The 14,566-nt window shown below is 47.9% G+C and overlaps 1 protein-coding gene across 4 annotated transcripts in view; it reads right to left on the bottom strand.

Annotated features, from left to right (window-relative positions):
- Nucleotides 1–14,359, bottom strand: part of Ablim3 (actin binding LIM protein family member 3) — a 112,610-nt gene extending 98,251 nt beyond the window's left edge. For 2 of the 4 annotated variants that reach the window (XR_009058292.1, XM_057788485.1), the window contains exon 1: nt 13,771–14,359. Coding sequence is in view for 1 of the 4 variants with exons in the window: in XM_057788485.1 (XP_057644468.1) it covers nt 13,771–13,783 (13 nt within the window). In the remaining 3 variants the exon portion in view is untranslated. The remainder of the gene's footprint in view (nt 1–13,770) is intronic. The other 2 variants (XR_009058290.1, XR_009058291.1) reach the window with 2 other exon arrangements.
- Nucleotides 14,360–14,566: the final 207 nt, after the last annotated feature.

Here is a 14,566-nt window from a genome sequence, read left to right as displayed (position 1 = left end):
AGCAAAAAGTCACTTCAGAAGGGCATACACGAGCAGGGTTTGTATGGAAGAGGGTTTTATACTAAAGATGCCTAGGAGCGCGATGAACGAGAAAGTCTGTAAGAGTGAAGCACATGGCTTATAACCCCCTTCCCTTGTTTGGAGTCTGCGCAGGTGTAGACTACAGAAACCCAGCTGAAAGCAGCTGAAGCAAAAATAGAATTTGATGGTTCTTACAGCAGGGAGGTCTAGGGTGGGAGGTATGGATGGACTCATGGATTTTTCTATATGATTGCAGCTATGATTTCATTTTTCCTGCTTTTGCTAGATAAAATGGACACTGGTGTCCCTATGTCATCTCAATTTAGTAACCTTAATGAAATGAATAATTCACCTTAAAAATCAGTGTGACGCTAAGTGGTCATGGCATATGCACTCAGGAGGGCAAAGGCAAGCAGATCTTGTGAGTTCAAGGCCAGCCTGGTCTACAGAGTGAGTTCCAGGTCAGCCAGGGGTACACACAGAGAAAACCAATCCAAAAACAATCTTCAAATACCAAAACCGATCCCTCCCCCCAAAATACAATGTGACCACTGACTCATGGCTTCAATTAAAAAAAAAAAACAAAAACCAAACAGCCTATTTATGGGGAGTGTTCAGAATGGGATCTAACATGTAATAAAGTCCTGTTGGCTCACAAAAGAGTTCCACAATAGCCCAAAATGGAGTATAACAAAGGTTTGTTTATATGGGGATAAACTCAGTAAGGGTAGCGATCTGCTATCCTCTGCATGCACTGGGAACTGGAACCACTTGGCTGCTGGATTCCGCTCCAGTTCCCAGCACTTGCTTTTTCTCTGCAGAGACCACGCCCAAAGTGGGCTGGTATCTTAAAGGCTATTGGCTGAAGGAGTTCCCACAGCAAAGTCCCTAGCTACTAGCTAACAATTAAGTCCTGTGTTATTAATACATGCTCCTGATCCCCTTTCCCAAGAAAGTGAATGATGAAGGCATGACAGTGTCACAATAGCTCGTCCAATGGGATGATTACTTCTCATATTTAACGGGACTTCTCCCAACACATTCAACTATTTTTCATCACTTTCTCACTATCTATCTTTTGGAGTGTTTTCCACATGCCAGGCACTATGCTAAACATTTCACTCCCATTCTTTCACTCCCCTCTTGCTCCTCTCTAGAGAGGAAACTGACGTGTGGGCAGGGAGAGATAAAGAGAGCCAGGGCAGGTGACGTAGCCCTCAAGCAGAGTGCCGCTGGAATCTGAACCCGAGCTACCTGTCTGATGGTGTAGCTCAAGCACTCACTACCACCTAGCTTTCGCGACTAGGTCGGTGACCTACTTTTTAAAGTTTCTCAATTTGCATAGTGTCAGACATCAGATATCATCAGATCCACTGCTGGGCACGAGAGTCGTGATGCAGACAGTAATGCCTGGTGAGGGACCGCGCCACGACCTCTCTACAGTCCCAAGCTCGCCCTCTCAGAAGCCGCTTGTACCACTGCATATTGCCAACCCCCTGGGCTCTGCGGTGTTATCGGTTAGGTGTTGCCACGAGTTCTTCCTAAATAATGCACAGCCTTCGTCTGGTCACTACTCAGCTCAAACCCTCTCGTGTCTCCGCCCTGACTGTAAACTGTAACACATACTCCTTAACTGGCACCCGAAACTCTCAAGGACCCGAGCCTCACCAGCCCTTCAGCTTTATTTCACCCTATGTATCAACTCAGGTTTCCTACTGCATGCACACAGTAGCTGGTGCCCCCTGGCCCTTCCCCAGATGCTCATGGCCTTTGATGTTGTTCTATAGCCCAGTTTCCAGTCAAAGGCCCAGGACTCAGGAGCTGTACAATAAGGGGTTGTGGGATGCTTGCCAACTGGAATGACTAAATATGCCATGTTGTCCCTTCCTCAGGATCTAACACAAATTTGTTTATCTCCTTGAAGTCTAGATTGAATGGCACCTTCCAAAGCCTTTCGGGGGACTTTGGTTTGCCTTCACACCTCTCGTTTCTCTGTACCCGAAGGGTTCCCTGACAGCACGGTCCCCAGTGCCTGTGCCTTGGAGACGCAGGGTGAAAATGATCTTTGGTTGGGATCTCTGTCCTGGGTATCTCAGCTGCCTGAAACATCATTGCCATATAGGTTGGGGATTTGTTTATTGTCTGAGTGAAGGAGCAAATAGTCCCGGGACAGCCAACTGTAAGACGGACCTCCAATCCATGCGTTCCCTGGGGTTTCCATCACAGAAAACAGGGAAAGATGATGCAGAGGGCAGACAGGAAGACAGGAAAGGTGGCCTCAGCCAGATGGGCATGGTTTGACACCTTTACGGCTGCTTCCCAGCTTGTGGAACCTTGTCCAGGTGATTTATTTGTGAACTCCAGTTTTTTTTTATGTAAAATAAGGATATTAAATTGTCTTTTCATATATTTACCCAAGTCTCTGTGGCCCGTTTCAAACCTGAGTTTGGAGCTAGCTGTTTATTGTCTGAGCCAGTTTCTTTTTCTGTGAATTAAGTATAATATACAGTATCTACCATGTAGGATTTTTGCGAGGGCTCAGGGGGTTAGCACAGGGGAAGCCATGAACCTGTGCTCTACATATGCTGGTACAAGCAGTACTCTTCTAAGCCTGAATTAGGAGCAAGGATCAAGCAGAACAAAGCAGGCGAGGTCTGTCACCCAGCTATCATGGGAGTTCTCAAAGGGGACCAGAGATAGAAAGGAAGTCAATGAGCTAATGAACGTAACCATTATGGATTGTGCTTGGTCTGTCTGTGCAGAATGGCGAGAATACATCATAAGGTGGGACCTGTCTTAGAGACAGAACTCAGGGCAGTGTTGTAAGGATTCAATAAAGTAATATGCAGAAAACACTCAGGCTGCAGTTAGGAAAGAAGACCTCTTCGTTGGGAGGAGGGGGAGGAGGAGGCATCTCTGATGGAAGTTGGGCTTCTCATTGTTCCAGAAAAGCTGCCTCCTAGGTCTCCTCTTATGTGTGTGGCAGTCCCGGCTGTGTGTGCCTTTTGAAAGGGGGATTTACGGTCACCTGAGGTGCCAGTGCCACATAATCCTAACATCAGAGGCAAGGCTTCCATTTTGACTGTGAAAATACCATAATTCACTGGATGCCTTCGTATCCCTTTGGACACCAGGGCCAGGATTCCTAGGCGGTTTCCCGGATCTTAAAATGCAGAAGCAGACCTCAGGCAGCCCCCCTGCTCCTGCATGCTGAGAGTGGCTCACAGCAGGAAGATTGGCACTTGGTGGAGTACGCTTCAGGTGCTTAAAATAGATCAACTGTGTCATTAGACTACTCAAAGCAGTCACCTCATTGGCTCTGCCGCTGAGGGCAAGTGATGGCAGCCCGTGGAGAAAGACCTTCGCTTTGCACAAATATCAAGCAGATGCAAGGAAGCAGCTCTGGAAGATTCTGCCAGGGTGGAGTGGGGGGTGGTCAGGAGGGGCTGGAGCTGGTCACCGCTGCTGAAGTAGGATCCTGCCCCAGCAACCCACAGCAATGGGGGAGCCTGTGTGTGCCCTTTGTCTGGCATGTGCTCCCCTGCAATATCTGAGGGGTTAACTGCACTCTCAGGCGGACATAGACCAATTCGTGATGCTGAGCCTAGGTCATCCTACTCCCTAGCAGGTTTTGCATCCTCCACTGTTTGGCCACTTCTTCCTGAGAACATGGTTATCACTGTCCTTGCTGAATATGATGTGTCTGGAGGCAGAGCCTAACAAGGGTTCTGCAGAGCATGGCTCTCATCTCTTGGAGTCCACACAGCCTGGAACACATACTCCAGCAGCCCACAGTGCTCCGTGCCTCCCCCTGAGCCTGAGGCCAGCCCCCCTCGATGCCTCTCCTTCCTTGATAGGGGCATTTTGGTGGTTGAGGATGGGAGAATTCAACTAAGAAAGGACACAGTCGTGTATCTTTATTGAAGGGTTTTGCAGAGAACATGGGCTTTCCATTAACCAATTCATCCCTTAGATGTCTTTCGAGCTGCTGTGTGTAACAGGCACTGTGCTTAGCTTTCTGTGATCTTCCCCAGGGTGGTGGGAGGAAGTTGCATTCTAGAAAGGCCCCGGATAGCTATGGGAGATCCCTGTCTCTCCCAGCACTTGCTCCCGGCAGTGTGCTCCTGAGCTGACACAGAGCTCGTACTGTGACAGGATTGTCCTCAGATAGACCAGGCGTGTTTTCTATGTCACAACAAAAATGGAATGGTCATGAAACGAGACTTGAAGGATACCTTGTTTCAAGCACTGGGGACCATTGATCCAAAATAGTCTACTTTGCTCTGAGTTCTATTTTCTACTACCACGTTCCCTGCAAGCAAAATCTGACCTCCAGAAGACAGGGTACCCTGCCTTCTCTCAAATGCATCTAACGGGATAAGAAATCCACCCCCTGGGACAGGTCAGCAAGGGAAATAAAGACCACAGTGGGGTCTGTTCCCTTCAAGGACTTTGATACCTGGTAGTAGGAGACAGGCTGATTGGCTACCAACTCCAGGCAGGACACCCTCCCATAAGCATCATGGAGAAGCTGTGACTTTACAAGCGAAGATGCGCTTCTCTACATATGATGCTATATGGATCATTTACTAGACTGGGCTATAATTCAAGTGCCATAGTGGCAACATAACATAGAAATTTTTGTTAAGTAATAGGAAGCGGGGGCAACTCTAGGAATTGGGGGCGACTGTGGCTAAAGAAACTTGTATATATACAGCATACTTACAGTATAAATCCTACTGACTGCAGTCATGCTGCAGAGTGGGGGACAGGGATTGGGATCGTCTAGGCTTTTTTTTTTTTTTTTTCCCCCTGAACACTGGGATTAGAAGTGTGCATCACCACCACTCAGCTCTACTTTTGTTTTAAAGACAAACTAGAAAACCCAATTTTGAGTTACTAATTCAAATTTATTCAACACTCAGCACAGGGCAAACACTGCATGTTGGCCCCTAGGGTGTCATTGTGCTTACCTGTAAAGTCCATGAAAGTGAGCCACACTGGCTTTATTTAGTGTCTGCTACCAGAATCATGCTTGGTGCAGACCTAGCTTTTAACAAATATCTTTTGAGTTTTGATTTCCTTTTTGGCATTACCAGGAGCTAGGCAAACTGGAAACCAAGACCATGCCTGTCAATTCCCTTACACTATGGAGTACTACAGATGAATAATGTCCTGAGTGGGTGTGTCATGTGTGTTCAGCAAACTGAGTGTGAGCATGCTAAGCCACCTCTGGTCCTCCCTTGGATGAGGTACCCACTCCTTTTCTTTCCTAAGACAGAATCACAGGTAGCTCAGGCTGGCCTTGGTGGCTGTGTAGCTGAGATGACCTTGAACCTCTGATCCTCCTTCCTCCTCCTCCTGAGAGTTGTGATTAAGGCGCAGGCCTCCACCCCCAGGTTATACAGGGATCCAAGGCAGAGCCTGTTGTGTGTAGCATCGCTATATGCACACACACTGCCAACTGAGCACTATTTCTAGCCCAAGATGACTCCCTTTCTGGTCAGGAATGGCAAAGTGAGTGTTTAAACATCAAAACTGGAGAGAGAGCTTAGGCAACACTAGTATTTCATATTACTGTCAGCATCCTATGCCAGCTCTGGGGGCTTGGAATTTGGAGAGACCTACCCACAGGGAATATTTCCTTTTGAGGGGCTTTCCCCAACAGTCATGGTACTGGGATTGACTTGTGTCCTCCATCCTGATTCAGACTTGGAGATCTCAAGACCTGGTTTCTCAGAACACAGCCTGATTTGTAGATAGCCTTCATATAGATAATCAAGTTAAAATGAGGCCCCAAGGGCAGTCCTAATTCAGTGTGCCGTGTGTCCTTACCAGAAGGAGCAATCTGGACATGGATACATGGACACACACACACACACACACACACACACACACACACACACACAGAGAGAGTTGGAAGATCTGAAGAGAAACAAGAAAACAGGTAGGCACAAGCCAGGAGACATCTGGAGTCTCAGATCATCAGAGGGAATTTGCTGTGGTAAAACCTTGACTTTGGACTCAAAGCCTCAATAACTGTAAAGCAACACGTCTCTGTTGTTCAAAACACCCAGCAGGTAATATACTTGGCTATGAAAACCCTAGTGAGTTAATAGGCTCTTTTTACTCTTTTTATAATCACTTGGTATGTGCTGGACATCACTTCAAGCAATTTGTAACTACAGATGGATTTATTTTAAAAAGATTTATTTTATGTTACGCATATGAGTGTCTTGCCTGCACGTATGTATATGCACAATGTGAGTGTCCGGTGTCCTCAGAGGTCAGAAGAAAGCATCAGATCCTCTATAATTGGAGTTAAGGATGGTTATGAACCACCACACAGGTGCTGGGAACTGAACCCAGACCCTCCCGAGAGCAACAAGAGCTCTTCTTCGCTGAGCCATCACTCTAACCCCCAGACTGACTACTCCCCACAACGCCTTGAGAAGTCTTATTAATACTCCACACCCTCTTGATTATCATCATAGAAGGGAAGTTAGGGTAGAAAGCGGGCAATTTACTTATAGACACGCACAGCAAGTAAGGAGTAGGGATGGATTTAAACTCAACAATTCCAGTTCAGCGTTCCCTTAAGAACTACAGGATGACAATTTAATCAGTGAACTACCCAGAGCTGGAGGTGCTTACAGGCTTCTGGGTGTTTTCTGGTCATTTACAATGGAATCTGGTGAACGCTGGGTGAGAGCCAGGGGTTGACCATTCACTAGAGCAGATGCTATCTCAGCAAGATGAAACATTTGCCAGACAGGAAAGTCGGGATCCAGAACGGATATCATCTCCTTTATACAATCCAAGTGATCTTGAAATCACACTGTGATTTTCAGAGATGTGTGCTGTTATTTTGAACGATTTAAAAAATGGTTTATTTACATTATTCCTCTAGGCCCCCTCAGGTAATAATTATCAACAAATGCTTCATGATTTAGGACCATTTTTCTTTCTAGGTTTGGAATTTCTTGAGTGGCATCTTACCGCATTTGTGTTGGGAATGGCTCCTTCTCTGGAAGTCTTAGGACTCTTTGGTGCAAGCAGTGGCATTGGCAGAGGAAGGACAGCTTGCTCCCTGTGCTGGTGTCTACACACTGACTGCTCTTGTCTCCTGCCTCTCTTCTTAGCTGGCTATGAGCCCTGTGTGGCCATGGGGGGATAGCTATTATAGGTCTGTCAGTTACCTTTCTTTCCCTGTGGCTTCTAGTGGGACCGAGCCACTGGGGTGAACCCAAGAGAGGACAGAATGGTGTTGATTCCCCTTGCTACTTCTCTAGAACTGGGGTGGTTGCTCTCTTGGAACCTAGGGTTGCAGGCCCTGTTAAGTAGTCATACTCAGTACTAAGCGGAACCTTCTGGCTCCTTCCTTCTGCCCTTCAGGCCAGGTGCCATCATCATGGGGTTGTGGAATGGCAGTTGTAACTAGCCTCTCAGCCCTAGGCCATTGCTGAGTCTTTTATTTTTCTGCATGTTTGCCACACATTGGTGAAGAAGCTTTTTCTCAAACTCACTATACATTGCCCCCCATGCCCTGCCAGAAGCCAAGCTGAGAGCCCAGTTGCTTTTTTGTTTGTTTGCCTGTTTATTTTTGTTTCTAATGGATCTCACACCTACTTCTTCTATCTTGTAACCCACATGGACCTTGGCCTTGTGCCTTTTCTGAACCAGGACAGTGTGTGTCAACCACATAGGATCTCACTTTCTATCTGCCCTTTAAAGCTTAAGCCCAGTACAATGCCAGGTTAATAATCCTCCTGCAGGTTATGGCTCATTTATATACAAAACCCCATACTAGTGATTGTGATGATGAAATAATCTGATGTCAATCTAAGAGCCTGGCTACTATGGCACCATCAGTTCAGAACCTTGCTTTACTCAAGGGCCAATTTCTGATTCACCTCTGTTCGCGGAGACTCAACACTCACGAGCATTTCATTTGGTTCTCTCAAGAACCCCGATCGTTTGTATCTTACCAATCACATTCTAGACATAATCTCTTATGTCTGAGATCACCCAGTACGTGATAATCCTGACTTTGAACCCAAGAATCTATATGTCAAAGCTCAATTTCTTCTTGCCGGTAACACTCTTGTGGGGTTAATAATTTCTGAATACCCTTTCCAACAAAAGAAAGACTGCTGAGAAAAAGTGACTTTGGTAGCCTGCCAGGCCCCAAGAAGGAGCACAGAGGGCTTTGCCTGTGGTGTGCAGGAGGCTCATTCTTCCTTAAGTGTGACCCATGCCTATGTTTGGCATAGAGGAGCCCTGAGAGCTCTCACCCAGTGAGCGAGATGGCATTTTATAGGGCACGGAACTGACTCTGGTGTTCAGTTCCTGGGGTCAACTCAGTCTCTTCTAGTTTGGGAACTCTTGGTATCAGCACAAGAACTTCAACAGAGACTAAAAGATTACTGCTGCCTGAGCATGCACCATTGATGGATGGTCTCCACGACTGTAGACGGTGACAACAACTGATCTGGGTTCATGGAAACCCCAGAGTGTGTCACTGCCAGAGGCTGCATGCCACAGCCCATGTGGAATTAGGAATTTGTAGAGCTGCGCCTCATGCAGGGACCACATGCAAGCATATAGAACAAGTTCTAAGCCTGTGACTATCCTCCACGGAGACATTAGCAGAGGGATACAGGGAGAACCTGGCAGCTTTGGAGGGTGGCGAGGCCAGATGGGTGACACATGGGAGCGGGCAGAGAGGTTGGTGTGGTGGAGAGGACTTACTGGACACTGAGGGTCACCGAATGGGCTCTCAGAGGGACGAAAGAGGCAAACATAAGAAGGACACAGAGCTGGGTGGCGGTGGTGCACACCCTTAATCCCAGCATTCAGGAGGTAGAGGTAGATCTCTCTGAGTTCAAGGCCAACCTGGTCTACAAAGCAAGTTCTAGGATAGCCAGGGCTACAAAGAGACACCCTGTCTCAAAAAAAAAAAAAAAAAAAAAAAAACAAAAAAAAAAAAACAAAAACAAAAACAAAAAAAAACCCAACCCCCTCCTCCCAAAAGGACACAGAACGGTGTAGTAGAGAAGGGGTGGGGCTGGATTGCTGGATTGCATGCCGGGCCATGCTGCAGAGGGTGCTGCAGACGTTAATATGGGGGAATGACTGAGGGGGTGGGACAGACCAGTTAGGAGATGCCTCAGTTGGGCAGGAGACAAATGGTCCCTGGAATTAGATTGGCCGTGTGTAGGAGGAAAGAGAGCGGGCGAGGGAGCCAGCCCTAGAAGCCAAGGCCTCTCTCCTAGCATAGAGCATTTCAGCTGTGGGTTACAATTTATATGGGGCTGGGGAACAATGCCGGGGTTGTGAAAACTTTGGCAGTGGTGATAGGTTCCTGAATGCTCAACGGACACAGAAGAATCTAAAGTCAAACAGGTAATGAACTTGGCATTTCTGGCAGGTCTAGGCTGTGCTGTGTCACGTGACTGCACTGTGCCTTCTCTTCACTAAGAGTGCTAACACACCACATGGTACCAAGAACACTGTCCGGAACACCTTAGCTCGGCTTTGACACCATTGCGTGTTTATCATGGCTGTGTTTATTTAATTTTTTTTGGCTCTTATAGAAACATAATAGTTTAAATTATGGAAAACAAAAGTTTTATACTGTTTTACTATCATTCCTCAGCAGGCAAGTATCAAATTAGTATATGTTTTGATTGCCTTATGTTAATTTTTTTTTTTTTTTTTTTTTGAGTTTCTCTGTGTAGACCTGGCTGCCTGGCTGTTCTGGAACTCACTCTGTAGACCAGGCTGGCCTCAAACTCACAGAGATCCTCCTGCATTCACCACCACTGCCCGGTAGAACATTTGCTTTTTAAAAGGGCTATTTGTGTTGCTGACTTTACTTTCTCTTTGTTTGTTTGTTTGTTTGGTTGATTGACTTTACTTTCATGAAAAATTGTTAAATAAAATTTTGGCTTGGGATTAGGACAGAATTTACAGCAATTTCTGAGATGGCCCTAAACATATTTCTGTCATTTTTGTATTGTGTATTTACGTGGGATGGCGTTTTCAGAATTGATGATTATAAAACCGAAACATGATAAACTCTGAAAATGCTAAAGATATTTTATGCTCTGCTGTATTAAATAGCCAACCAAGATTTAATTAATTGTGTGAAAATAAATAATCATACCATGGCAGTAGAAAAACTTATTTTGGTCTTCAATATGTAGTAAATTTATAGTATTTATATATCAAAAAATTGTTTCAAAATAAATTTCTTTATAATTTATTATCAGTGAAAATTTGACTTCTTTGGAAAATCACTTTTATATTTATTTTATTGCTGTATGTGTGTGAGCATTTTGCTTTCACGTATGTGTGTACAGCACGTGAATGCCTAGTGCCCACAGAGCTAGAAGAGGACATCAGAGCCTCAGAGAATGTGAGCCGCCACGTGGGTGCTGGGAATCAAATCTGCAGGAGCAGCGACTGCTGAGCCATCTCTTCAGCCCCGATTACTTGATTTCTCTATCTGTTTCACATACCTATCCACCTGGGGCTAGGCAAATGCTTCCTGGGTGAAAAGGGACTGTGAGTGGAAAAACTTTAGGTGGCCCCTTCCTCTTCCTCACTGGCTCTGAGGGCAGAGCCCACTTGTTGCATGCACCCTCTCGGCCCATCCCCCAGCCCCAGAATCACTCTTCTTCCAAATGCCTTGCCAATGCTGATCACCATGTCAGAAGTAAGGATCCGGATAATGCTGAAATCCACACTGAGTAATGACTGGCTGGGCACTGTCCTGTTGTGTCATGTGAGAAACAACTGTCTTATTAATAAACACAATGAATGCCCGTTTATAAAGCATCTCCTTGTCAGTCCATGCCATCCTGCAGATTCACCCTCCAGCTATGCTTCTCAGCTCCTGGTAAAGGTGTGAGAGGCTAAGTGATCGGCTCGCTAATGTCCCCAAATCAATTTAGTGGTGACAATGATCCCAATGATGATCAGAAGAAAGACGACAGGCTGATCACCTGTTGCTGACATGATGACAGCTGTGCCCACGGGAAAGTCCTCCACAAAGTATTTTACACAAAATTTCCCCATGTAGTCTCCATTCCAGTCTAATTTTTTTTTTTTGCAGATGAAACAACATGCTGAATATCACATAGTTCCTAAGGGGAAAAAGACAAACCGAACTGGGGACCCCTGGTGCAGACTGTGCTTGACCAAAGTCCCTCTCTCCTTCCTGATAGACTCTCCCTTTGTAATCCAGGCTGACTTGGAACTTGCCAGGTAGCCTAGGCTGGCTTTGAATTTAGGGAAGTCATCCTGCCTCAGCCACCATAAATCTGGGATTATAGGCTGGGCACCACAATACCTGGCTCTAGCTGATCTTACGGTTGCCTCCAAGCCGCAGCCCTGTAGGATCGCTCTCCAGATGAATTGATTAGGAGTTGAGCAATAAGTTATGGTTTGCCCGAACTTTGATGTTGGCACCCGAACCACTGACGGTCAAATACAGTTCACATCCAGGACCTTTCAGAATCCAACCATTAACTAAATGACTTGGAATGGCCTGATATTAATAGCAAAATGCCATCTACAAAGCTGGAGCAATCTCCCAGCCTCCATGGGCGAGTTGGTGTGGAGCCAGCAGGAGAAGGGCCCAGTTTAGTAACGAGGGTGAGGACCCCTTTAACTGGAAGTGAGATACACTCTGGGAGCTGTGTGAATTAGGCTATTTCACATCGCAAAGGGGACCATTTTTGATCACATCAGACTAGCCCAGGGCCTCCTGCCAGCACTCTGCCTCTGTGGCCCTATGGCCCTGTCACTCCTATGAGGTCTATTTATATTCTCTCCATCTGTAGGTTCTCTTTGTTGGGATGGAGTTCAATGATGAAGTCCAGTTCTCAGGCCCTGGGTCTGAGTCCCCCCACAGGGTTCTCCAGCTACTAAGCATTCTTCCCTATAGGGTGCTTGGGGCTCCCAAGGCTGTCCTGGTCATTTTATTGCCTATGTCCCAGGACCCCTGCCAGCTTAACACTCCCTGATTAGAAATACGGCATTTTTTTCCAGTATGTGTTATGTACAACATTTAACTACGTAGATCATCATTTTGAAGGAGGGAAGGATAGAATGAGGGAAAAATCTGTTTTGTATTTTGTTTTTCCAGTCTGAAATAGAGCTGCTAACAGAACAAGCATCTCAGGATTCTCGACAGGGAAAAGGCAGAGTCAGTTTCTATTGCCTTTCTTAGTTTCTGGGAAAACAGATGATCCATCCTTCTTGTCTATCAGTTACTGGGAAAGACTCCCATATATAAAACTCCCCCCTAGACAGAGGAAGGAGTGGCAGGCAATCCACACCTTAATTTTTCTGGAAGTACACAGATGCAAACATATAGCCCTCCAATAGTGACAGGTTAGACAGGACTTGCCCCCACCCCCTCCCCAAATCTGGTATAAAGCCAAAGCCATCATTTCAAACTGTCAGCTAAGAGGGAAATTCTTTGGCTATAAGAGGGAAAGGGAGCCCAGCCTCGCTCACTTGCCTAACACAGCGATGTAATACACAAAGGAAGACGGCGGAGACGTGAGTCACACAAATACGTAGTAAATAAATACATTTCATTTCCATCCCAGCCGCTCTGCTTTGTTTTCCTAGTCCCAGTGCCAAGGCCTTGAAATGGAGGGAGGGTCAGGAAACAGGGGTCTAGGCTGGACATAGTCTCACTCAGGTGCTGGCCCACTCCCCCTGCTTGCCCCTTACTGCTTTTGTAGAACTTGTCAATTCTTAGATCAGAGGGGTCTCTGATTCAACCCTCCCCGTCTTGCAGCTGAGCACTCTGAGAGGCAGAGTCAGGACTATTCCCAAAAGTCAGAACCCCCCACTGGGAATGCATGCCGGAATCCTCCCTTGAACCGTCCTATTTGGTGCTGGGATGAACCCAGCAAGCAAGTTGCCAAGAGAGCAGGACAGTGACATTTGAGCTCAGTTATGTCCTCCTAAGGTATTGCCCAGGTCGCATTAACTAAACCAGAGCCCATGGTTAGAGCGAACGTTATTGGAGGTAGATTGTCCCTTGCTGGGTTGCTGAGAGCATTTCATAGTAGCGAGGGCCCAAACCAGGAGCAAAATGTCTGGTCCAGCCTCTGCAGGGCAGTTATTGCCTCTGCCATTACTAGAGCTGGTCCTCAAAGGGCTTGTCACTTCCTCTCATTCTCCTGTAGGCTAAGCAGCCTCCAGGTAGGTGGGCAGTCAGCCTGGACCACTGAGGGAACCGAAGCTGGATCTTTCTTCCAGACTCAAAGGTGACTTCATGAGGATTTGTTTATCAAATTGCTCTTTGCTATCCCAGGTCCTCCCAGGCCCGCCCACGGCCTCCCCGCTCTTCCCGGGACAAGTAGGGCCTCCACGGATTTCCAGATGTGGGCATGGAGGTCTCCAGGGAGCCCACCACAGTCAGACAATGGCCACACTGCTGCTTCCTAGGCCTTTCCAGGCATAGCTAAGAGACAGCAGTTTTCCCGACAGAGGCAAGTGGCGCCGCCGATTAAACATTAGCAAAATCATCAGGAAAAGGCAGACCCCCCCAAAGCTCTCTCCCTGTGCCAAGGAGCTCTGAAAGCACCCGAAGGACGGAGTCCAGGGTCAGGTGTCCCCGCAGATACTGGCTTCCTTCCTCTTTCCAGGCAGCCGGGGCGCAGGCTCCTGAACCTCCCGCCCCCACCCCTGTTCCCATGGCAAAGGAGAGGAGGATCCACTTACTGCTCGTGTTCATGGTGATGCCTTCGCTGTGGGTCTTTCATTCAATACGGAGGCCCCGGTTGCTTTTTAAATCTTGCGTTCTCCTGGCCTCACTCATCACCTAGGGGTGAAAAGGCAGCGCAGGACCAGCTGTGTATCCTCAGGTGCGCTCTCCCCCTGCTGGTCCCTCGCCGTCTGGGCTGAGTCGTTGGCCTTGAAGGCTAGTGGACGAGCAGGGCAGGTGAATAGGGAGGAGGGGCAGGCGAGGAGGACTCAGGTGCCCGGTCCCCTGCACCTGGGACCCGAACCCCGGGCAGTAGCGGGGCTGGCAGCGCCGGCTCGCGTGCACCCTGTGTTATCCCAGCCGGCAGGCTGCGGAGCCCAAAGGGGGTGTGGACCACAGGGAGGCAGGGCGGGGGCAGAGCGTCCCCGCCCGGCCTCGGGAGCAGCGACCCGCCCCGGGACCCACCTCTTGGCCAGCTTTGGGAGCCAGAGGCCCCTGCCCCGGCCCCTGAGAGCGGCTCATGAATCCCGCTGGTCGTCTGGGTTCTGGGATGCCAGGGCGAGCCAGGAGAAACCTGAGAGCTCGCCATCCATGATGTGGGCTCGCGGCTTGGCAGCGCGGGGGGCGCGGCCGCTCGCTGCTGCCACCTGCTGGACGCGCCGGCGCGTGTCCGAGGCTCCGCCCTGCAGGGCTTCTGCTTGGGTGCTGGGGGTGGTGGGCGGAAAAAAATAGGACTCTGATGTCCTGGGGCCAATACGGGGTGGTAGACTTGGGTCTAAGGGATGAACCGATACTGGAAAAGAAAGTTATCAT

Source organism: Chionomys nivalis, chromosome 14 (assembly GCF_950005125.1).
Source record: "Chionomys nivalis chromosome 14, mChiNiv1.1, whole genome shotgun sequence".
NCBI classification, from domain to species: Eukaryota; Metazoa; Chordata; class Mammalia; order Rodentia; family Cricetidae; genus Chionomys; species Chionomys nivalis.
The sequence above is the reverse complement of the archived record's forward strand: the minus strand, read 5'-3'. Positions and strand labels throughout refer to the sequence as shown.